General features: G+C 36.3%; 6 protein-coding genes across 12 annotated transcripts; 4 read left to right on the top strand and 2 right to left on the bottom strand.

The window, feature by feature from the left end:
* Positions 1 to 315: 315 nt before the first annotated feature.
* On the top strand, positions 316 to 6,242 carry LOC103831690 (uncharacterized aarF domain-containing protein kinase At1g71810, chloroplastic). Its single transcript, XM_009107591.3, has 20 exons — positions 316 to 738; positions 824 to 868; positions 1,231 to 1,269; positions 1,367 to 1,537; positions 1,660 to 1,812; positions 2,087 to 2,122; positions 2,509 to 2,552; positions 2,762 to 2,852; positions 2,994 to 3,144; positions 3,495 to 3,609; positions 3,691 to 3,740; positions 3,846 to 3,924; positions 4,075 to 4,125; positions 4,389 to 4,530; positions 4,624 to 4,668; positions 5,052 to 5,150; positions 5,231 to 5,272; positions 5,478 to 5,642; positions 5,746 to 5,865; positions 6,001 to 6,242. The coding sequence occupies exons 1-20, from the start codon at positions 394 to 396 to the stop codon at positions 6,103 to 6,105; spliced, it is 2,088 nt and encodes a 695-aa protein (XP_009105839.1). The 5' UTR covers positions 316 to 393; the 3' UTR covers positions 6,106 to 6,242.
* A 42-nt stretch (positions 6,243 to 6,284) lies between these two features.
* On the top strand, positions 6,285 to 12,014 carry LOC108869092 (very-long-chain aldehyde decarbonylase GL1-9). 5 transcript variants are annotated; one of them, XR_001955326.2, is made up of 4 exons: positions 6,285 to 7,626; positions 8,084 to 9,458; positions 9,644 to 9,821; positions 9,909 to 12,014. XR_001955326.2 is itself a non-coding variant. In XM_009107590.3 (2 exons), the coding sequence occupies exons 1-2, from the start codon at positions 7,393 to 7,395 to the stop codon at positions 8,630 to 8,632; spliced, it is 783 nt and encodes a 260-aa protein (XP_009105838.1). In that variant the 5' UTR covers positions 6,285 to 7,392; the 3' UTR covers positions 8,633 to 11,700. The 5 variants fall into 5 exon arrangements, 1 of the variants encoding a protein (XP_009105838.1); XR_004449492.1 differs by having other exon boundaries at positions 8,084 to 9,821; positions 9,909 to 10,023; positions 10,111 to 11,700; XR_004449490.1 differs by having other exon boundaries at positions 8,084 to 9,821.
* Positions 12,015 to 12,225: 211 nt separating this feature from the next.
* On the bottom strand, positions 12,226 to 14,322 carry LOC103831688 (probable F-actin-capping protein subunit beta). The gene is made up of 8 exons (XM_009107589.3): positions 14,086 to 14,322; positions 13,825 to 13,895; positions 13,513 to 13,626; positions 13,254 to 13,336; positions 13,096 to 13,169; positions 12,836 to 12,955; positions 12,622 to 12,717; positions 12,226 to 12,537 (listed from the first exon to the last, which is right to left on the bottom strand). Exons 1-8 carry the CDS (start codon positions 14,212 to 14,214, stop codon positions 12,454 to 12,456), a joined length of 771 nt encoding a protein of 256 aa, XP_009105837.1. The 5' UTR covers positions 14,215 to 14,322; the 3' UTR covers positions 12,226 to 12,453.
* Positions 14,323 to 14,428: 106 nt separating this feature from the next.
* LOC103831687 lies at positions 14,429 to 15,528 on the top strand. Its single transcript, XM_009107588.3, has 2 exons — positions 14,429 to 14,832; positions 15,006 to 15,528. The coding sequence occupies exons 1-2, from the start codon at positions 14,485 to 14,487 to the stop codon at positions 15,213 to 15,215; spliced, it is 558 nt and encodes a 185-aa protein (XP_009105836.1). The 5' UTR covers positions 14,429 to 14,484; the 3' UTR covers positions 15,216 to 15,528.
* A 778-nt stretch (positions 15,529 to 16,306) lies between these two features.
* On the top strand, positions 16,307 to 20,472 carry LOC103831686 (polyadenylate-binding protein 5). Of its 2 annotated transcripts, XM_033275575.1 has the most exons (8): positions 16,307 to 17,599; positions 17,643 to 18,035; positions 18,106 to 18,887; positions 18,988 to 19,065; positions 19,137 to 19,226; positions 19,312 to 19,632; positions 19,727 to 19,948; positions 20,030 to 20,260. In XM_033275575.1, exons 2-8 carry the CDS (start codon positions 17,705 to 17,707, stop codon positions 20,258 to 20,260), a joined length of 2,055 nt encoding a protein of 684 aa, XP_033131466.1. In that variant the 5' UTR covers positions 16,307 to 17,599; positions 17,643 to 17,704. The 2 variants fall into 2 exon arrangements, with proteins under 2 accessions (XP_033131466.1, XP_009105835.2); XM_009107587.3 differs by lacking the exon at positions 16,307 to 17,599 and having other exon boundaries at positions 17,705 to 18,035; positions 20,030 to 20,472.
* On the bottom strand, positions 20,451 to 22,514 carry LOC103831685. 2 transcript variants are annotated; one of them, XM_033275578.1, is made up of 3 exons: positions 21,155 to 22,514; positions 20,907 to 21,080; positions 20,451 to 20,744 (listed from the first exon to the last, which is right to left on the bottom strand). In XM_033275578.1, the coding sequence occupies exons 1-3, from the start codon at positions 21,507 to 21,509 to the stop codon at positions 20,521 to 20,523; spliced, it is 753 nt and encodes a 250-aa protein (XP_033131469.1). In that variant the 5' UTR covers positions 21,510 to 22,514; the 3' UTR covers positions 20,451 to 20,520. The 2 variants fall into 2 exon arrangements, with proteins under 2 accessions (XP_033131469.1, XP_009105834.1); XM_009107586.3 differs by having other exon boundaries at positions 21,143 to 22,510.
* Between the last annotated feature and the right edge of the window lie 184 nt (positions 22,515 to 22,698).

Here is a 22,698-nt window from a genome sequence, read left to right as displayed (position 1 = left end):
CAATTTAACTAATAATGATACCAACAAATTGGTAAATATGAAAATTTCCCAAAAAATAATTCAAATGATATAAGACTATAAAAATTTATATTGAAAAAATGTAAGTTGAAGAAAAAATCTGTAAAATAGTAATATTAAAAATGAAAAGCATATTATAATAAAAATCAAGGTTTTAATATGTATAAAATAATTATTAATATGTGGATACTAATTATTATTATTATTATTTTGATTAAATACACTGGTGCCAATTGTGTGATGCAGAAAATTCGGAAAATCCCAGTAAACGTATAAAGAATGTGAACGAGGAGAAAAAAAACAAGAGATAATAAAGAGTGGACGAAACAAATAATAATCGTCGTCAACAAAATAACCGTACAATTTCTGGGAGAGATGATTCTGCTCCCTGCTCCTCCAATCGCCTCATTTCCCGCCAATCCCACTCTACTGCTAACTTCGCCACCGTATTGGCCTCGGCGAAGAGACAACTCCGCCGTCGTCTCCGCTGCTTCTAGAGATGTAGATAGCTTCACGAGTAAATCCGGTTATCTGTTCAACCTCAGCGCCGATGAGGCCGATTCTTTGTCGGAGTACAATTTTCCGAGGATCGATGCGATGTATAAGAAGAAGCCTCTGATTCTGCTGCGCCGGTTGGCTCAGATTGGGACTACGTTTGGTTTCTGGTTTGGGCTTCGCTTGGCCGATGAGGCTCTCGATCGCTCTGAGCAAATGTTCAAGGTATGCTAGATGTGATGATGGTCTTTGATGTTTTCTCTTGATGGTTTTGTTCTCATGCATCGTTTTGATGACTGGTTCTGGTTAGGTACGAGCGGCGGAGCTTAGGAAGTTACTGGTGGAGCTAGGTCCGGTATGGCTGCTTCTCTCATTCTCTCTGAGATTTAGGCTCTGATTGGTAACACTGTTTAATCATGAATTGGAACTAATTAAAAAATATGCGGAATGAAAAACTTTGGAATGTTTTTTTTATGATTAGATAAATTTTGTAGGGTGACTGAATATAAATGAGACAAAACAAAATTTCAAAATATTTTATATATTAAAATACTTGTGGAAGAATATAAATCATACAGAACAAAATTTCAAAATACTTTATATATTAAAAATACTTAGGATTTGTGTTACCAATCAAAGCCTTAACTTACAGATTCCTTTGAAGTTCAATATCACATTGCTCACTACGAGTGTTTTTTTCTCTTGTCTTGTTTTCAGGCGTATGTAAAAATAGCTCAGGCCGTCTCATCTCGTCCTGTAAGTTTATCCTTATGTGTTCTTCAGGCTTTAGTATATCATTGTCCACACTATATTTCTTGTGCTATTAAGATATGGTTTTTGAATCATTTGATAGGATTTGATACCGCCTATATACTTGGATGAACTCTCCCTGCTACAAGATCAAATAACTCCGTTTTCAACCGAAGTTGCTTTCAGTATGATTGAGGATGAACTTGGTCTTCCTATAGATGAGCTTTTCTCTGAGATTTCTCCAGAGCCTGTAGCTGCAGCCTCCCTTGGACAGGTACACATAAATCATGTTATTCAGGGTCTAAACCTTATCCTAGTACTAGTTTCTTATTCCCAAATTTATGTATGAGAGCTTCTCTTATTATGTGGGATTTCAACTTTTGGTCTACGTGTCAGGTATATCAAGCTAGGCTCCGTAGAAGTGGAGAGGTTGTTGCTGTTAAAGTGCAGCGTCCTGGTGTACGAGCTGCTATTGCTTTGGACACACTAATTCTGCGATACTTAGCGGGTTTGATTAAAAAGGCTGGGAGATTCAACTCAGATCTCCAGGTGACGTAAAACTTGTGTAAATTTGGCCCTTCCTCTGAACTGATTATCAAATGTTTTCTTCAACATTACTTCACTTTTTGAACTTAGCTATGCAGAAGAACATCTGAAATGTGTTGAGACGTAGTCTAATATTCATTTCAGACGATTCTAGTAGAAGTTTTTTTATGTTGGATAAAACTGGTTCCCACTATCTGAGAGAAAAAATGGAATTTTAAGTAAATCACAGTGTACTGTTAACCCGTTCCAATGCTGAAGTGTGAAATTTCATTTGCAGGCAGTTGTTGATGAATGGGCAACAAGTCTTTTTAAGGTAAATCATTCACATTCACCACAAGTACATGTTTTGCGTAGACATTTTTATTCGGGCTAGTAGAGTATATTTTGCTTAAAATAAAATTGGTAAGTTCTTGATGCTTCTCTTCTCCGCCATTGAGGAAAGAGTGTCACACTGTTTTCTCTTTGTGCAATCTACCTTTATGTTCCGTAGAAAATGAAATTTGACGCTCTTAAGTTGATACTGGGAAAAGATAAACTCCATCTCTAGCTATTATGTGAGTAATGGATAGATGCAAACGATTTTTATATAATTCATCGAAAGATGATTTTGATGGACTAGTTGTTGCATTTTAAAATACTCTTGTTCGAGGAATATCTTAGAGCTTTATATTGAATACAGGTAAATCACATTGAATGCAGGAGATGGATTACTTGAAAGAAGCCCAAAACGGAATAAAATTTAGGTAAAGCCTGCTAAGGTTTGAGTCTCACCTGCCTTGTTTGATCGCCACTTATGTTATGGCTATGACCAGTCCATTGTATTCTCATTATAAATTATTGATCTGAGGCTCTGAGCTATAGACCATGTTGCTTAATTGTGGTACTTGCTCATCTAATGGTTAAAAATCTTCTATAAGGGATTCTGTAAGTAACATTATGTATTCTTGAATAGGAAGTTGTATGGTAGCATCAAGGATGTCTTGGTTCCAAAGATGTACACAGAGTACAGTACCAGCAAAGTTCTTGTAATGGAGTGGGTGGAGGTATGTCGTTAGACGTTGCAAATAAAGAATCAGTCAAAGAGTTGTGTATTTTTCTTTTATGTCTTCCCTCAGTCAAAGCGAATTTTATATTTCTGAAGCACATATTAGTTTAGTTTCATGTAGTTACTTTCTCTATTGCAGGGTCAGAAGCTTGCTGAAGTTAATGATCTTTATTTAGTTGAGGTTGGCGTATACTGTTCGTTTAATCAACTTCTGGAGTATGGTTTTTATCATGCCGATCCCCACCCTGGGAATTTTCTTCGCACATACGATGGTCAACTTGCATACTTAGGTACTCCTCAATCTCAATACTAACTTTTTGTGTTATCATGCTGCATTCCATGCCCCAGATTATATTGTTGGTGTATAGTTGTTTCTTTTCTCAAAGAAAAGAGACTAGTCGCTGATGCTATGGTGGTAGATTCCACCTGTGTTTCAGCTAATCTATTTGATCATACAGTTAATAACCAGAAACATGTACACTTGTGTGACTTTTTTACTCGCTGTTTTTTCTGTTTTTTTATATAATACCACTGAAGCAAAAAGTGGGGACTTTTCCTGCCTCTCTGGATATCTTATTTATTGTCCTAAAAAGTAACTTTTGTTTATAACTGATTGAAATTTTCGTTTGTTTTCTGCCAGATTTTGGTATGATGGGGGACTTTAGGCCAGAACTACGAGATGGATTCATGGAAGCATGTCTTCATCTCGTTAATCGTGACTTCAAATCGCTGGCTAAAGACTTTGTAACTCTGGGGTACTCTGGTCATTGGTGTCCATTTGAATCTGAACTTTTAACTTTTGACATTTCCTAATCTTATCTTCACAACTTCTATAGGCTTCTTCCACCGACAGCTGAGAAGGGCGCTGTGACAAAGGCTTTAACAGGTTTGTTCTGGCTTTCGGTTTGGGAAAAAAGAGTGTTAATTTGCAGCTACATGTTTGTATCAAAAATTTATGTTGCGTTCTGAAACAAATATCTTCTCTCTACAGACGTTTTTCAAGATGCAATTGCCAGAGGGGTTCGCAATATAAGCTTTGGTGACCTGTCTGGCGACTTAGGAAAAACTATGTAGTAACACTTGTACTTAAACTAACACATACCATAAGATTTTATTATTTTTTACCAATATACCTCTGGAAGTGGGACATTTGCAAGAGCTCTACTTGCATATGTTATGATTACTTATTAGATGCTGATATTCATTTGTCAAACTCTCAGGTACCAATTCAAGTTCAGAATACCGCCCTATTTTTCTCTCGTTATCCGCAGGTATTATATATATTCGTTGTAGAGTCATCCCGCCGTTTTGCTGGTATAGTGGACATTCTTGTTTTGCGATGTTGAGAGTTTTAAAGCTTTCTAAGAGCTTTTGCAGAAGATTGTAGGTCCAACTGGTCTATGCGTTATATGATTAATTTAAATTTATCCTAGTTTTACTCTCAACCTCGGCTTATGTGTGATTAGTCTTTTTTTTTTCTGTATACTGAGACAGCATTCACATGATTTCTGGTTTCTCATCTTTTATTCCCCAGCCTTGCTGTTTTGGAGGGCATTGCCATTGGTATTAACCCAAACTACAAGGTATTGGGTAGTACATACCCTTGGATTGCTAGGAAAATCCTAACTGACAGCTCTCCCCAGCTGAAAAGTTCTCTTCAGTCTCTTTTGTACGAGGTACTAAACTATCTTGTCTAGTTAGACTGAACATCCTCATTTTGCATTCTGTTTCTTCCTGAACGTACCCTCCTTTATATGTGTCTCGTCCAGGATGGTGTTTTCCGAATTGATCGTCTTGAGTCTTTGGTTACCGAGGTGAGACTGGATTAATTTCCTTTCGTTGTTGGACTATCTATATGGGTTGGTGAATATAGTTGCTTCTTTTCTTGTGCATTAGTGCGCCAGTTTTTCCTCATTGTTACTGAGCTTGTATCTTTGGTTTGGGATTGTGCGTATCCCTGTTCAATGACAAATTAGTCAGCAGATAGCTAGCTGAATAATCATACAACTAGATGGTCTAAGAGCCAACCAAAGACTGTTAAATCTGCATGATGATTTGGGTGAACACTATGAAAACATGTCCTACTCCTCGACCAAGTGTATGGTAGTAGGAAATGATTAGCTTGGATGTTTTAGGGTTTGGCTGTTTAAAGAATAAATAATATCATTTGGTTCTTATCACTGTCTTCTTTCTGCAGTCTCTTAGAACAGAGACAGCATTGGTTCAGAAACCGGTGGAAGGCGCTGACTCTAAGATCGTCATGAAGCAAATACTTGCTTTTACTTTCACGGAACAGGTATATATAAGCTGTAGCTTTTGTACTGCGAATTATAAAAACTAATGTTACAACTACTGAGATCTTGAAACATTGAACAGGGTTCTTTTGTAAGAGAAATCCTTCTTCGAGAATTCGCTAAGGTGAGCATTGAAAACGTGTTATATATATATATATATATATATATTTGGTTATATATATATTTGGTTATTAAGTTGTTCGCAAAAATATTAAGTTGTTCGCAAATATATATATATTTGGTTATTAAGTTGTTCGCAAAAATATCAGTCTTTGGTGATCAAAAGGATTGGTTATCTTTGTTGCTTATTATTAAATGTTATCCATCAGGGTCTTGATGCATATGGATTGGCGACTTTGGACTCTTTCACATCTACGACGATGCCATTTTCTAGTTCAAGGCCATTCAACTCCTTGACAGAAGAAGATATGATAAACCTAAGAACGTTCTATCGACTCATCTCGTTGTTCTCAGGGGTGCGGGGTGCTGAAACGGTAAGAATGTCCTCTCTTCGTTCTGCTTTGTGAAAATAAGTAAGAGCAAAATATTGTTTTGCTATTTCTATCATTAATGTTCGCGTCGTCATCGATTTTGCAGCAAGTAAAAGCGATTAGTAAAGGTGGCGAGGCACTCACGCCTCTAGAAGAAGCATCACTAGTCATGTATCAGCTTCCATCAGCTGAAGAGATGCTCCCGATTCTCTCCATCTTACCCGAGGTAACGTCTCTGCATAACACATCACCAACACTTTCAAAGTGTTTTGGCTCATCCCTACATTTTTTATTTATTTATTATTTGAGATTAATTCTCCTGGCTTCTTTTTTTTGGGGGCTGTTCGAACGAATGTTGCAGCTTCCGCAAGAGTCGCAACAGCGGTTGCTTCAGTTGCCAGGTGACTTAGTTGGAAGATTGGTGTCTCGAGCTTTCGCTAGAACCATTCGTCGGATGTTTCTTTGATGTCGTCCGATTACATAAATGCATTTAAAGAATTCTTAGTACTTTATAACAGTACTATAGTATTTTATATAAACTCCATTGTCACATGAGTTATTTCTTTATATATTTTTCATGAGAATCACACTGTCCATTGAGTTTTTTTTTTTTTTTTTTTTTTTTTTTTTTTTTTTTTTGGAACAAAACTGTCCATTGAGTTAGTCGTAAGTTCTTGTGTATTGAAGAAATAAGATATTTTTATTCACTGTAGTACTGTCTGTTGAGTCGGATCAAATTTATATTGACATTTTTTTCATATTTACTTTTTGTCAAATTAAAAATCAGTTACGAATATTTTAAAATTATTATCGATATGTAATTAATTAGATATCACAATATATATTTAGAAAATGGCATAATCAAAAAAAAAAAAAAAATCCTAAATATTGACAAACTATTGAAACAATCTAAAATATGGAAACCCAATTTAATTAAGACTTAGCTCCCACGTTTTCCGGTCTCATACATAATACATATACTGAATTATATATAAACAAAATTAATGCTTATTCATGTAACTTTCTAGGGAAATATTTTGCATATATATTAATCGTGATTCACTTATGTTGTGACCTTTCTTATTGTAAACATTTAAGAATATTGCCATTGATTTATTATCGATATGTAATTAATTAATTATGTAGAAATTTTATTTTATTTTATTTCTTATTTAAATAATCATGTGCACTAATAATTTATGTTTTAGGAGGTTTAGTTATTTTTTTGATTTAGAATTTGAAAATGCTAAGGGATCGAAAGCATAAAAAACTGGGCTTAAATAAATATTTAAACCTACCCAGGAATTCGTGTTTTGGATAGATTTATCATTTATATAACTAATGATATATTGGGGGATTTTATAAACATTATGTTGAGAAACACTAAGATATTTCTTTCTTATTTATCTTAGAAGATGAAGAATAATATGTTTTATCACTAATTAGTTAGAAACAGTTAAGGTATGTTATAAGTTTGTTTTAAATGACAAAAATAATTAATGATGAAATCTACAAATAGTTAAAATTTCATTGACAGAATCTGTAATTTATAAAATGAAATAAAAGTTATTTTCAAAAAGTAATTCAGTTTAATAATATAAATTCTACTGATGAAGTGTCTAGTTAAAATGTTGTAGTGGTTCTCAAATAATATATAATAGATTACTTGTCAAGAAACTTTCAACAACAAAAGAAAGCTTCCTCAAAACGCCATTTTATGATTCTTTGAAGTACTTTGTGGTGGTATAATAGAATGGTGGTGTGGGAAGGGTACGTGAGTGATGAGACGATGGGCACTATAGCTCCCATTATTGTCTATTGGGTTTACGCTGGAGTTAACCAGTTTCTTAGCCCTTCTTTAGATAAGTTCCGGCTTCACACCCTTGATGAAGAGAATGGAAAAAACGTAATACCGATCATCACAGTGGTCAAAGGAGTCTTGCTTCAACAGCTTCTCCAGATCTTAATTACCCAACTTGGATTCTTTGTGAGTCAATACTATTTATATGCATTTCAAGAAAATGATATTTGCATTATGTAGTTAATATTTTTCGGGATTAATATGGAATTACGCCGTTTTGGAGTTCATAAACTCTGATGATGTGAGAAATTTATGTGGAAGCGTACTAAATTGAACACATACCTTAGTTAATTATGTTTAGGAATGAATATGATTCAGTATAATCTAAGTTACAGAAAAAAGCTTATAACTCTTCTCTTACAATATTTTGTATAAATAATTGTTAAACATTATGCAAAGTTATATACGTTCAATAAAAAGTCATAGATGTTTGTTAATATGATGTAAAACAAACCGATGATAAACTAATAGATGCTTTGACCAAAAAAAAAACTAATAGATGCAAATAATTGCATCAAAACAAGGCTTTGATGTAGCTCAGGACCTCAACCATTGGTCATAATGATTTTTTTGTTCTTTGTAGATTACTTCCTATACAGAGGAAACCTCAAGGCCAACGGTCCAACCCTCAGTACCAATCCAGATCCTTCAGATATTAATAGCCATGTTCATATTCGACACATGTCAGTACTTCGTCCACCGTTACATGCACCACAACAAGTTCCTCTACCGCCACGTCCACTCGCACCACCACCGCCTCGTGGTCCCTTACGCGGTCGGGGCTCTCTACAACCACCCGGTGGAAGTCATATCCGACATGCTCGGCGGAGCCGCTGCGTTCTTCGGGTCAGGGATGACGCCGAGAACTAGCGTTTGGCTCTTCTGCCTCATCACCGTCAAGGCCGTAGATGATCACAGCGGTCTACGGCTTCCGGGGAACTTGTTCCACGTTCTGTTCAAGAATAACGGCGCTTATCACGACGTTCACCACCAGGTTAACGGCGTTAAGTATAACTACTCGCAGCCGTTTTTCACGTTCTGGGACAGAGTTATGGGGACTTACATGCCGTATAACGTCATGAAACGGCCCGGAGGAGGGTTCGAGGTTAGGATGATGAAGAAACGTTCATAATTATATGCTCCCTTGTTTAAGTTTAATTGGTCAGAGTCAAAATTTTCGTTTCAAAATCAATCAATGTTGTTTTAAAATTTATTAACAAAATTTTCCATTTTATTTTTCTATTTTCTTTATATATGGTTAGATGTATATGCATCTTAATCTGTATGGAAAAACCTAAAACGTTGACTAAAATAAAATGGAGAGAGTATATATAATAACTAGATTAATCTTGAAATTAATTTTCATGCAATTAGCTTTACTCATCTGATAATTAACGTTACTTTTCATTCAGTAACATATGTCAAAATCTACCATCTTATATAATAAAAGAGACTTGTCTCTCTCCACAAGCCTCCACATCATCAGGGAGGAAGGGGCATTTTGCGACACGTCAGCATTCTCTTCCTCGTGCAACTTATCACAAGTTCAATGTGGGCTACGCTTAAGTTAGAGTTTAGATGATAAATGTCCAATCTCACAAATGAACAAAAAGCCCAATGTAACCTTTCTCCTTCTTCGACTGTCTGCTTGAAACTCCTAAACTCTATCATATTCAATGAAACGTTATCAATAAGATTCACCTTTAACTCTCTCATTGAAGCTCTCACATGGCGTCGATCTAAGTTACCCTTTTCCCAATTTCCATCACTAAGCCCTAATTTGTTCAATTATAAATAGGGATGCAGAAAACTCAGAATCTCAATCTTCACCAGTTTTAACCCTTCTGCTTCATTACACAAACGGTAGTAACGCGTCTTTTTGCGTTTCAGGGAAATATGGAACATTGAAGAAAGCAGAGGAACTGATGAGAGTTGACACGCTTCCACTTGATGAGAAGGTTTTGCTAATTTTTTTAATTTTGTACGATACATGTCTCCCTGCTAATGTAGGTTTGCCTTTTTTCCTAAACGAAGTTGTTCTATAGTTTGTTTTTTTTTTTGCTAATTTGTTCTTCCTATAGTTGCAAAGCTTTGATACCAACAACAATGGCTAATTCCTGTACTGGTTCTTGCCAACTTGAAGGCTGGTTGTTGTTCAAACACAGTTGAGGTCCGCGTTCTCAGGTTCAAGATAGGGAGAGAACTGATGAGTGTCGACATACTCTTCCTGAAAAAGTTTCTGCTTCGTTTTGATTATCGGACTAAACTCAATCTTGAAGCCTTCTTGGAAGATTGGGAGCCAACAAAAGACTCATTTTTGGGTATATATATATATATTCTGGTAATAATTACATAAACTCTTGTCTGAATGAGACTTGAATTGTTGTTTTGATTCTTTCATTTTGCAGTGGTAAGAGCTCTTGGTATGAGTCTGTTAAAGATTCTATTGACTGAAACCAAGCTCCATGGCTGAAGGTGTGTCGATGTGATGAATGGTCTGGCTCTGCGAAACAAATCCCTTTGGTTCGGTTTAATAAAGATTTTGCTTCAAAATTCTTTTCATTTACAACAGATGAATGCACACATTTAATTAAAATTTTTTTTTGAAAGTTATGATACAGAAATTGAAACCATATCTTCACATCTTGCGTATGAAGCAGGGTACTCCACAACGTTTGTAGAAAGAGTTTCGGGAATCTTTGGTAGACAAGCTTTTAAGAGAGTTGACAGTGTGATTAATGTTTCTGCTGTAAATTTGGATTTGTGAGTATGTAATTTCCTCTTTATGATTAATGAAATATGTGTTACAAAAAAAGTGTAATTTCCTAACGTCAAACTGGAAAGTAAATTATATGGTGAACTAAAGAGTTAAGAACAGATTCCAAAACTGTTGAATGGAAATGATGTAAATTGAGGCTACCTACTCGACCTGTTTTTTTTTTTGGTGTTGAACCTGGTGAGTTTATGAGCACTCGCTGAGTTCCTCTATGTTTACGTTCTTTGGAGTTTTCAAGCGTGGCTCCTGCTCTGCTCTACGTATAGGATTTTTCTTTACCATATTATTGGTGAATATGTATTGATTCTGTCAAGTTTAACTTAATTAGTCTTCAGATGCTATAGATGTAGATGTCGATGAAGTTTTTTTGTGTTAGTTTGTCTTTGATATTATGAGGCTTTTGGGATTGCCTGAGCTTTAATGTAACGTACGTTTCTCTGTGGTCCCATAACTTTGTGGTTGCTGGACAGTCCTAATGAACCTCACAAATGGGTCATAACTTTGTGGTCGCTCACTAAACTATTTAGGCAACCCGTGTGAAGGTGCATTTGAACTACAGGAAAAGTCTTAAGCTTTAAAGATACAAAAATAAAAGAAAAATACATTTGAATAGGAGTTTTACCATCCCTTGCAAGTTTAACACACAGCGTCAGGCACTTAACTTAGTGATCAATTAATTATTGTTAAGTGTACTCTTAGACAGATATATGAACAAAAAAATGTAAATAGTTTATATAACACTTGGTTCTATATGTGAGCACCTTATGACAGCCATAATCCACTTTCCAGTCTTAATTGCTATGCCGTTTCTATCGTTTGTTGATGCAAAGCTTACTAAATGAGATTTAGTGCATGTGGTTTGGTTTACAATTTATCTTTTAATTCCAACGGATTCGTGGTTAAAACAAATTGTGTTTTTTTTTGTTACAAGGTTAAGCTTCGTCTTCACTTCCTAAATCAATAAGTGAACCTAAAAACAATATGCAAAATATATAAAAACAAATAATGAAATATTCCTTCTCAAAAACATTAATGTAATATTCAATCAAATTATAACAAGACGTTTGACATAAAAGAACTATAAAACCCCCAAAGATTCACTTAATAAAAATAGGCTTCAGTTGAATTTAAAACTTACGATCCAGAAAATCTATATTATATAAAAGTAACTAATTTTTTTTAATTCTTAAGCATGTCAACATTGTATAAAGGAAAAAACAAACTTATTATGTCAAACTCCTTTTTAAAATTTATTTCACTATTATAGGCAAACTAGAAACAAAACTCAAAACTAGAAAAGTGCTTCTACTTTGACAACATTGATAATATACAAAGTTTCATTAAGAGGATTCCCATATATAAAGTCATCGTTTAGCTTCATATCCAACGACAAATAAAAATTTCAACAAAACTCAAAATTTAAACAATAAAATAGTTTACATACCCATGTTATACTATGACAAACTCTAAAAACGTAGGTTATTTACCTAAGACTAATTGCTTAATTTTTGGTATTCAAAAAAAAAAAAAATATTCTAAGCCTTAACATGCTGAATATGAACCTCTTGGTCAGCAAAGATCAAAGCTCCATTTCACTGCATTAGAACTTAATTTATAAGCTAGCTACACCTAAGAAATATACGACTCCCACATATCACGCCCATACGGCCGTCAAACAACAAACATTACCGAAACACCACTATTCAAAACAAAACGTAACACATCTCTTACAAAACAATATCATAAATCAATAAAGAGAATAAACCAATATCAAAAAAATATTGAGCTCATTAGAAAATCATTAGAAAATAAAACATACGAACCCGGCGCGTAGCGCCGGAATACCACTAGTTTATAATAGTGTCAGTTATTATTGATAATTGATAATAGTGTCAGTACTTATTCTATAGATTTGGAGAAGTTAAAGGTATATCAAAAGAGATATCTACGACCTTAAAAAGCGCATCGTTCTGTTGCATATCTATGGAACAAAACAGTCACATGATGATAAATTGTGAAGCTAGCCAAGAGACAACACGTGATCAAAGTAAGTAAGAGGCATTCACACAAGATTCACACAAGACACTGGGAGAAACGATTAAAAATCAGACAGACAAACAAAAAAAAGAAGTGATGTGATATGAAGTGTTATAAAAGATTGATGAGGAGGGGGAGCATCAGGAGTCGGGTAGTCTCATCTGTACGATCTCAGCAGGTGGACGCAGCGTGCAAACCATCTCTCTTGTCTTCCCAAAGTAAACCTGCGTTTTTCACCAAACAACTCTCAAACCTTTGGAACCACACATCAGTGTTTTTAAAGATTCTGATTTGTGAGATCCTATAACCTGATCAAGTGAGTTTCTCAGTTTGCCTTCCAATTCTTCAATCATTCTCCCCATATTGCACAAATGCCCCTCTGCTACAGCGAGCTCCATTTTCATCTGATTTCACCAGTATCAGAGACAAGGATGTTATTGTTTTAGAGAAATATTAAGTATGTCTACTAGGATCTTTATCTGCAAAAGGCATGGATGGAGTTATGTAGAAGGTAAAGCTTACTTGTCTTCTAATTGATCCGGATAAGCCGAATTTGCCAGAGGGTTCGTCATCGGTGGTCAGAGAGAGCATAATAGTACTTGTTAAGCAGTACTGTGCCATTTCCTCCTCCTCTGGACCAACCTAGATTGAGACAACCTTAAGTGTTATAAGCAAAGCAAGTCATGAAAGAGCTGCTTGGGAAAATATGATAGTTGCAGCTGTGGACACCAAATGCAGGCATGCATGGTGATGGTATGTATTGACTATGTTAGGAGAGTCACCTGAATAACATGTATGGCATCCCAAGCTCCTTCTTCCAGGCATCCTCTCCGACCATGTCCCGACTTTGACCCATCTTCGAGACGGAAAAAAAAAAGCAGAACGGCTCAGGTAAAGAGTAACCTTTGGTTGTGATTTGAACTCCAAAGAAATAAAATACCTTTCTTGATAAGGAAACATGCCACAAAGCCTTCATTATCATCCTCCCACATGTAGACTGAAGATATACCTCCTTCATAATACCTGTAAGAAAAAGAAAAAAAAAATGATTAAAACAGGTATAATTTTTAATAAGCACGAGAAAATGTGATTCATCTCTCAACCCTTTTACAGATCAGATGCTAAATATGCATCCATTTTAAGATTTAACTCAGATCGCTTATCAAGTTGAACCAACGAGGTAGGTGAAAGAACCTCACTGGTCACGATAGATAGCAAAGATGTCGTTGGCTTCAACTTCGAGCTTTCTTAACTCTGAAGATGGGTAAAGAGCATCCTCTAGCGGAGGATGATACTTATTTGACCACGGTGATCTGCAAAAAAAGTCAAAAAAATTAAAAGAAACAATTTAACTATGAACAAAGATGTAACTTAGGTCCTTAGTTATATTCATAATAGCTCTCATCCTATATAACTTATTTCTTTCTAACATGACTCCGACCACCAAACCAAAGCCAACCGAACATTAAAGTATGTAATAAAAAAAACAACTAGCAAAAAAAAAAAAATACCTGTAGGAATCTGCATCTCTATTGTACTCACACAAGATGAAATCTTTCCTACTTTCAGCATCACGTAACACCTGTTTCAGTACAAAGAACTTACATTCTTTTCACACATGAAGACAGAACACAATACAAAAAGGAATCAATTTTAAGTGTCACACCAATTAACTAGGAATCAATTGTATTAGACCGGAAGAATCGATAGATAAGCACGACTCAGGCAGAAGAAACAAAAATGAAATTTCAAATCTCGAGTAAGAGAGATACCTGGAGAGGGAGATCGACTTGAGAGAGGAGATCGGAAGAATGTTGAGGCAAGAGGCTGAGTAGTGCTGATAGAGCTGTCTCCGATTGCTTCGGCGGCATTCTTCTGAGAAGCCCCAAAGCTGCTTCCATTTTTACAACCTCAGTCGCCGGAGAAATCAATATCTCCGATGGATGAGGTAAAAAAAGGAAGACGACCGAAGGGAAACAACCGCTGGTAACCGCATAAACCAATGGTCTAACGGGCCGTCGTTATCCTCTAAAATTTATTTAGGCCCATTATAAGGCCCAATCTGTATACTACTCACACTAAAACGGCGTCGTTGCGTATCCAATATTTGTTTTTGCTTTCTTCATTTAATAACAGAAAACCTCTGAATCGCTCCGGCGAATCCGTTAATCATGTCAATAGGAGCGATGCAGGAGATCGAAGAGACTGCTCCGTTGCTCGACGATTCTCAACCCAACGGCGAATCGAGATCGCAATCTGCGACGACGAAGGTGCCGGAGGTGGAGATCCATCTGTATCGATCCGAGAAAGGACCGATCGACGTGTTCAAATCGAATCTCGGAGGTTGGGAGCAGGATCAGCTCGAGGTTCGAGCTATTCTCGAGAAATACGGATTGAAATCAATCTTCGCTTTCAACGTCGACAAAGGTCGAGGCGTCCCGATCCGATTTCAAAGGAATGGCCGGTCTGTGCTGACGTACAGAGATGGTGCCACCGTTTACATCGACGGCGAACCTCAGGTAATCAATCTCTTCTTCCTTTGGAGTCTTCTGATTGTTTTTGATTCTGAGTTGACTTTCATATGAGGAAGAAGAAAGTGATTGTGTTGTTTAGCCTTACTGATTTATTGAATAGAGTAAATGAATTTTTGGTGAATTTACTTTAATTTGGAATTATAATGATTTGTTTTCAGGATTCTATGGTCCAACCGATCACAAGAATCATTCTCGGAGTCGTGTTTGCTACGGCGTTAATAACGTTTCTAATGAAGGACCCGCCAGCGTGGATCAAGAACAACATCTCCATTGGGAACTTCCCTCCGTGGGTGCTCGCGTGCATAGTAATAGTATTCACCCGAGCGAGGAAGAGAACCAGAGACTTCTTTAGGAAGTGTGGGTGGTAGTTTCACAGATCTTTTAACACTCGTCTTGGCTTGAAATGTGGTCGATATTGTAGTCTTCCATCGACCATATATAGAGATGTTATGTCTTGTCTCAACCCAGCAAGTTCCCTTCCTTGTTAACCACTCTTTGTTTCTTTGATAAGGCCTCATGCGCCAATTTGCTTGCTTTCAGAACCAAGAGAGAGCAAGCATTTTTCTCCATTTTGCATCTTGTTGAGTTTGATAGTTTTATGAATTTTCATGTGTATGCGTTATGGAAACTGATACTTTTATCTATATCTGAAAACGTACATAAGAAAACTTCTTGTCATAATCATGTCATGAACCATTTTTAAAAATCTAGTACTAGAGAAGATTGGAATTTAACTATGCAGGATTGTGACATGAATTTTGTATTTTTAAATATTTTTCAAGAACCATGTTTATATGGTTAAATGTCAATCCTTTTGTTTACCACATTTATTTGTAAGAAGAAAAGGATTTATGCATTCACCAACAAAATAGGCATCTCCAAACAAAATTAGCCGTAATAAAATTGTCAAGTACAATTAGATTTGTAATGACTATATTGTTACAAATTCAAATATGCATCATCTATTATTTTGTTTATACATTTTGAAAATGATATCCTCATTAGATGTTAGATAAAAATAATTATTATTAAACTCAGACCGATCACACACTGATATTTTAAAACAAAAAGTCGTCTAAAATACATTAAAAAAAAGCACTACTCCTAAACTACAAGATGGTAAATAAGGACTTGACCTAAATTTTCGTTTATGCTATCAAGACTTTGTCAATTCATAAGCAACACAAAAATAGGAGATGATTTGATTTGGTTAAAATAAATATTCTCATGTTATTACCACTTCATGAAGATTCACAAATCAGGCGACCAAAAAAGCATCTACTTCACTCAAACACAATAACATGTGACTCCTACACATCAGTTCACGTAAAACTCGGTCAAATCCAAAGAGACACAATATCAAATTCAGATCCATAGGGACCGTTCCACTGCTTAAAGAGAATGTATAGTCAAATTCGAAGAGACACAATATAACATTCACTCAGTTCTCTTGTTTTACATATTAGTGAATATTCAACGTAATCAATAGAAAATAATAACAATGAATAATCCATATAATGATGATAACATTCCTAATATATAAACAAATCATAGAAATTAATAACAATGAATTTTTCAAACTATGTCAAATCAAGTTGTCCTATTTTTGCCTTGTTTACGATTTTGACAAGTTTTTTTTATGTGGACAAAGCCTTGATAAACATTACTAATCCATTGATTGCTTTCTTGAATACTCATTAATTTGTTTATGTATTTGGAATGATATTTGTATTGGATAGAAGATATTGTTATAATCACATTAAATATTTCATCAATAATATTAAAACCAAAAGATGAGTGAAATAGATTTGTTCATATATAAAATGTAGTTTTATTATAAGTATAAAATAAAGGTTAGAGATTTGATTTTCAATTGGTATCTATATTTCAGCAGTATTTTGTTTACAAATTAGATAGTGATACTTTATTTAGCACGTAAAGATATTACATACAACAATGAGTGTCTTTCTACAGAATAGTTCATATTTTAAAGTACTTTTAAAATATTCGTATAGGTGAGAAAAAGTGATATGAAATCTAGAACCGGTGGATTACTTAACAGGGTGCATTAAATCTATAATCACCGAAACATAACCCGTGATCTACTGAATTAGAGTACTAATTCCCATAATCATAATATGATCATATGTGCATTTGTCTGTAATATATAGAATTTGATAGGGTCAACATATAGTACCACCTTGTAATATGCTTTTAACTATAAGATCGAATGTTTCTGTCAACAAATGATTTTGTAGTCAGACCAAATAATAATTATTGTTGATAATGATATAGTGTTAGTGTTAGTGTCAATGTTAATGCTGGACTATATAATTAATTGGCTTTTGGCCTAAATTCATTGTTTCAAAGTGAAATTATAAATGACAATTATCTCACTGGAAGTTTTAGATTTTAAGAGATTTTAATTATAACTGAATGGCATAAACTTCAGATGGAAAAAAAAAACTGAATGGCATGTGTAATTACTAAGATGAAGTAAGGTTTATTTAAAAAAAACAATATTTTAGTTTCAATAATAATATAGATAATTCAATAGTAAAAAAAAAAATGATTCAGTCTAATGTCCAACGTAAAACTCGGTCAAAAGAATGAAGAGACACAAGATGATCAAACTCAGATCCTTAAGACCGTTTCGTTGGTTATCGAATGTATAAATACACACAACATACCTTCCACTCTCTTTACTCCTTACGTTTCTCTCTGAGAGTATAACCTAAAAACGGAAAAAAATCAAAACATCAAATAAAAAATAAAATCTCACAATCTGGAAAACACACACAACCCACGCGAATCTCTTTCCGCAACGCCTAAAAAAACCCCTAGAGATCATCCACCTATGGCGGCGGCTGTTGCATCAGGAATTGCCCCGACGACGGCTATGGTTGATCAAGTCCCTAACCAACCATCGGTCACGGTTGCGTCTCCTCAATCCACAACTCCATTCACTCAGGTAGCCGCTGTGGCTGCAGCGGCTGCAGCCGCCGAGGCGTTACAAGCGCACCCTAACTCGTCGCTCTACGTGGGAGATTTAGACCAAAGTGTCAATGAGGCACATCTGTTGGATCTGTTCAACCAAGTTGCTCCTGTTCAGACAGTTAGGGTTTGTCGTGATCTCACTCGCCGTTCTCTTGGTTACGCTTACGTCAACTTCGCTAATCCCGATGATGGTACTTGTTAATTTAAATATTATTATAATAATAAAATGATTATAATATTGTTATTTTTTTATTGTAATAGCGATGCGAGCGATGGATAGTCTGAACTACACTCCCATCAAAGACAGGCCCATAAGGATCATGCGTTCGAACCGTGACCCGAGCACGAGACTTAGCGGTAAAGGCAATGTTTTCATCAAGAACCTCGACGTATCGATTGATAACAAAGCTTTGTACGATACGTTCTCCATCTTCGGGACTATACTCTCTTGCAAGGTGGCAATGGATGTTACGGGAAGGTCCAAAGGTTACGGCTTTGTTCAGTTTGAGAAGGAGGAGACCGCTGAGGCTGCTATCGACAAGCTTAACGGAATGCTGCTTAATGACAAGCAAGTGTTCGTGGGACACTTTGTTAGGCGTCAGGACAGGGCTCGGTCCGAGAGCGGGACGGTCCCTAGGTTTACTAACGTGTATGTGAAGAATCTTCCTAAGGAGATTGGTGATGATGAGCTGAAGAAGACGTTTGGGAAGTACGGTGACATTTCGAGCGCGGTTGTGATGAAGGATCAGAGTGGGAGCTCGAGGTGTTTTGGGTTTGTGAACTTCGAGAGCCCCGAGGCGGCTGCGGTGGCGGTTGAGAAGATGAATGGGATTAGTCTTGGGGAGGATGTGCTGTACGTTGGGAGGGCGCAGAAGAAGTCTGAGAGGGAGGAGGAGCTGAGGAGGAAGTTTGAGCTTGAGAGGATCAGTAGGTTTGAGAAGTTGCAAGGTTCGAATTTGTATTTGAAGAATCTTGATGATAGTGTGAATGATGAGAAGCTCAAGGAGATGTTTTCTGAGTATGGGAATGTGACCTCATGCAAGGTTTTTGTTCTTGATCTTAAAATACATTTTATAATGATTGATTAGTTTAGTTAGACTTAGACTAAGCTCAATTAAGTGTTATGTTTGTGGTCATTTTTAGGTTATGATGAACTCAGAAGGTGTGAGCAGAGGGTTTGGTTTCGTTGCTTATTCATGTCCTGAAGAAGCTTTAAGAGCTGTATGTGTCAATTAAATCCTCAATATATATTTTACTAATGCTGATGTTCATTTGAGATGATGATTATACAGATGAATGAAATGAATGGGAAGATGATAGGAAGGAAACCTCTTTACATTGCTTTGGCTCAACGCAAGGAAGAGAGGAGGAGCCACCTCCAGGTTCTTATCCTACTCTTTCTCTGAACTGGATGACTTGTATAGTGACAATGATCCTCAAATTCTCTTTTATGTTGTCATGTTTTAGACTTTATTTTCCCATATGAGGCCAAATGGGACAATGTCGCCAATGGCATCACCAATGCCTGGTTTCCATCACCACCCACCAGGTGGTGCAATGGCAGGACCACACCATCCCATGTACGTGGGCCAGAACGGTCAAGGTCTGGTGCCATCGCAGCCTATGGGGTATGGTTACCAGCTTCAGTTCATGCCTGGGGTACGTCCAGGTTCTGGTCCATCTAACTTCATGATGCCTTACCCTCTTCAAAGGCAAAACCAGCCTGGTCCCCGTGTTGGGTTCAGGCGTGGTGCTACTAACATGCAGCAGCACTTCCAGCAGCAACAGGTGTGTAATGCTTATTTTGTTCAGATCAATGGATAGTAGAAAGTTTGTTATCTTCAACTTGGCTAGGGGTTTGTTGTTATCTTGAAACTGGCAGATGATGCAGCAAAATGCAAGTCCGGGTATGAGATACATGGGAGGCCCAGGCAACAGGAGGAATGGAATGGAAGGAACTGCTCCACAAGGCATCATCCCTTTGCCGTTGGATGCATCTGCAATCTCTCACAATGCTTCTCAAAACCCACAGAAGCCACCACTCCTCCCCATTTCTAAGCTCATGTCTGCCTTGGCTCTGGCTAACCCTGCTAGTCACCCACAGGTTTTTGTCTTTGTGATTCTCTTATCTCATCTCAGAGTTGCATTAGAGTTGGTTTGTTGAAGAATTGTGAAATGATGACAGATGCTTGGGGAGCAGCTTTACCCTCTGGTGGAGAAGCAGGAGCCAGTCCACACGGCCAAAGTTACAGGGATGTTGCTGGAGATGGACCAGGCCGAGATCCTGCACCTTCTCGAGTCTCCTGAAGCACTTAAGGCCAAAGTCTCTGAAGCTCTGGATGTGCTCAGGCTCTCTGCTAATCCGCCAGCTGTGTCCTCCGTTGATGACCAGTTCGCACCCTCGGCAACCGAGTGATGATCTGACTTATTTACTCAAAGGCATTATTTATTTCTGGCTTTATTAGACTTCAAAAAAACTTTTAGGAATCTCTCTTTTGCAACTTTAGTTTGTTTTGAGTTCAACTCTTATCGTTTCTTTTCTTTTGAGACTTCTACTCTTTAGCACCTTTATGTAGTTTTTTTTTTTTTTTTGAGTCTTTATCTAATGATTTAACTCAAGCAAGTCTCTTCTCTAATCTGGAACCTCCTTGTCCTTAACATAATACTTTCTCTAATCTACATGAAATCGGGATGTACCTCGTCATCTACAATCTGGTAACTTACATCCGTAATACCTCTGTCCCATTCTCCAACACAATCATCTTTCGAAGCTCCTCTTGCTGCTTGGTGTTCTCCCTCGTCATCTATCAAGTAAGCGTCCCATTTTGACGTTGGCTTAGTAACTCTTGCTGGTTTGAAGTTTCCTTGCTCTGTATCCTTCTTCCTCTTCATTACTCCATCTGCATAATGGAAAGGCATAAGTTAACTAAACACCAAAGATATTACCCTTAGTTATATTTAACCATTCAAAAAGTGATAATGTATGTCAAATCAAATATGATTCAATCACCCAATATGAAAACCAAGCAGAAACATGTATGTAGCAGAGGTCCTCCTCTTACCTGAAGAAAATCTTTGCTTTGGGATGCAGCTTCTTGAGAAGGAGGGCTTTAAGGGCTCCTTATCGTTTCTTTGAACGCCGTCCTTAGCTGATGAATATCCACCGTCGTTAGAGTATCTGTTAAGCTTGGGCCTTTTGAACATCTCGTTCGGAATCTCAGTCACAATCTTCAAATCTGTGAAACAAAAACATATCAGTATATGTTCATTCTTTCGATTTTCAAAAACTAAATATTACCTTCTTCTTCGCCGTCTTCCTCTACGATTAATCTCCGCCGTTCATTAGGTGGATCGGAATCGAGGTACTCACTCCAATCAGATCGCTTCTTACCTCGAATCTCCTCAACCTCCTCATCAGCTTCAACCTCCGGAAACGTATCTGCGACCTCCTGCTTCTCCTCGTCGGCGACTTTACGAGACATGTTGAAGGACTGTACGAAGAGACGAAGGTCCTTGGCCTTGTAGCCCTGAGCGAACACTCTCCGCACCGACTGCTTCTGATTGCAAATGACGCAAACCCAGTTGTTGCTGCTTTTCTTCTTCTGCTTCACTTGCATCGTTGAGCATTCGCAACATTGTAGAGCCAAGAAGAGAACACTCGACATTTTCCTTCTTCTTCTCCTTCTGCTGCTCTCTAGGGATTTTGATTTTCGGCTTTAAATGTATTTTCGTTCTTTCAAGTGTTTTTAAGCGCCAAGTTAGCGAATTTTGGGAAATTCGAGATTATTCTGTATCCGGTTTGGTTAGTAGCACATTTGTTTTGGTTCAACTCGGTTATTTTAGTAGTGGGTATATAAATATAGAGAGTTCCGGATATTTATGATATTTAAGTAAGCTTTAGGTGGGTTCTTTTAATTTTTTTTTTTTTTGGTTTGGTTGGATAGTAAAATTAAAAGTTATATAATATCCAAAAGATATCAGGCTCAGTTTGGTTTTAATTTAGATAACTAAGTCGTTTATATAAAATAGCATATAATCTGAATAACTAGAAGAATACATATAATTTTTTTATTAACATGGAATATCCCGACCTATGAGTTATATTTTAGATATTAGTATATTCAATTAATTTTCTATCTAATTTTCATCCGTTGCAATTATTTTGAATACATATAAGTAGGAAACTGTTCTGATTATTCAAATTAATTTGATTCAGTTTGATTATTTGGATCTGTTAATATGCACAAGATCTAAGTATACTGTAAGAAATTCGCAAGCTTCAGGGAAAAAAAAAAAAACTAAATACAAAAATAAAAATAAAAAAAAATTTTATGTTTTTAACGCCGAACTCAAAAAAAGCTGGCTAATTACTGGTTGAGAAAATAAAAGTAAGCCAACCCCGGAACCATAATGTAAACACTGCGGACTTATAAAAAAATTAATTAAATTCCGCTCTTATGTCACCATTGACTACCTTAATTATTCGATTCGATTCGATAAGATTCTTTTAGTTCCACATAATCAAGACTAATAAAAAAAAAAGGTTTTTAGTAATTAAACCCCTCAACTAAAGATGAATCGTAAAAAAAACCCTCAACTAAAAATCCTGTGAAATAAACCCTCAACTTTAGTTCCGTTAACATATGTTACCCTCCGTTTAAAAAACTGTGACGGAGGGTGACATATGTTAACGGTTTATAAGTTGAGGGTTTATAATGTTGAAAACTTAGTTGAGGGTTTTTTTTACGATTCAAAAATAGTTGAGGGGTTTTATCACTAAAAGTCATTAAAGGATTTTTAAGTTATTTATTATTCATTTATACATTGTTTTAGATTGATTTGTAAGCCTTTAAA

The sequence above is a fragment of the Brassica rapa genome, chromosome A07 (genome assembly GCF_000309985.2).
Source record: "Brassica rapa cultivar Chiifu-401-42 chromosome A07, CAAS_Brap_v3.01, whole genome shotgun sequence".
In the NCBI taxonomy this organism is placed as follows: Eukaryota; Viridiplantae; Streptophyta; class Magnoliopsida; order Brassicales; family Brassicaceae; genus Brassica; species Brassica rapa.
This window is presented reverse-complemented; position numbering and strand designations above follow the sequence as displayed.

Bases quoted from the DNA above. Each gene is read 5' to 3' on its own strand.
- LOC103831687 (XM_009107588.3), top strand. From the start codon at position 14,485: ATGTCAATAGGAGCGATGCAGGAGATCGAAGAGACTGCTCCGTTGCTC. The intron at 14,833-15,005 runs GTAATCAATCTC...ATTTGTTTTCAG, and splicing joins ACATCGACGGCGAACCTCAG to GATTCTATGGTCCAACCGAT.
- LOC103831688 (XM_009107589.3), bottom strand. From the start codon at position 14,214: ATGGAAGCAGCTTTGGGGCTTCTCAGAAGAATGCCGCCGAAGCAATCG. The intron at 13,337-13,512 runs GTGAGGTTCTTT...TTTTTCTTACAG, and splicing joins TTTGCTATCTATCGTGACCA to GTATTATGAAGGAGGTATAT. The intron at 13,170-13,253 runs GTATTTTATTTC...TCCGTCTCGAAG, and splicing joins ATGTTTCCTTATCAAGAAAG to ATGGGTCAAAGTCGGGACAT.
- LOC103831690 (XM_009107591.3), top strand. From the start codon at position 394: ATGATTCTGCTCCCTGCTCCTCCAATCGCCTCATTTCCCGCCAATCCC. The intron at 869-1,230 runs GTATGGCTGCTT...TCTTGTTTTCAG, and splicing joins TACTGGTGGAGCTAGGTCCG to GCGTATGTAAAAATAGCTCA. The intron at 3,145-3,494 runs GTACTCCTCAAT...GTTTTCTGCCAG, and splicing joins TGGTCAACTTGCATACTTAG to ATTTTGGTATGATGGGGGAC.
- LOC103831685 (XM_009107586.3), bottom strand. From the start codon at position 21,509: ATGTCGAGTGTTCTCTTCTTGGCTCTACAATGTTGCGAATGCTCAACG. The intron at 21,081-21,142 runs GTAATATTTAGT...TTTGTTTCACAG, and splicing joins GGAAGACGGCGAAGAAGAAG to ATTTGAAGATTGTGACTGAG. The intron at 20,745-20,906 runs GTAAGAGGAGGA...TCCATTATGCAG, and splicing joins AAAGCAAAGATTTTCTTCAG to ATGGAGTAATGAAGAGGAAG.
- LOC103831686 (XM_009107587.3), top strand. From the start codon at position 17,705: ATGGCGGCGGCTGTTGCATCAGGAATTGCCCCGACGACGGCTATGGTT. The intron at 18,036-18,105 runs GTACTTGTTAAT...TTATTGTAATAG, and splicing joins CTTCGCTAATCCCGATGATG to CGATGCGAGCGATGGATAGT. The intron at 19,227-19,311 runs GTTCTTATCCTA...GTCATGTTTTAG, and splicing joins AGAGGAGGAGCCACCTCCAG to ACTTTATTTTCCCATATGAG.
- LOC108869092 (XM_009107590.3), top strand. From the start codon at position 7,393: ATGGTGGTGTGGGAAGGGTACGTGAGTGATGAGACGATGGGCACTATA. The intron at 7,627-8,083 runs GTGAGTCAATAC...TGTTCTTTGTAG, and splicing joins TTACCCAACTTGGATTCTTT to ATTACTTCCTATACAGAGGA.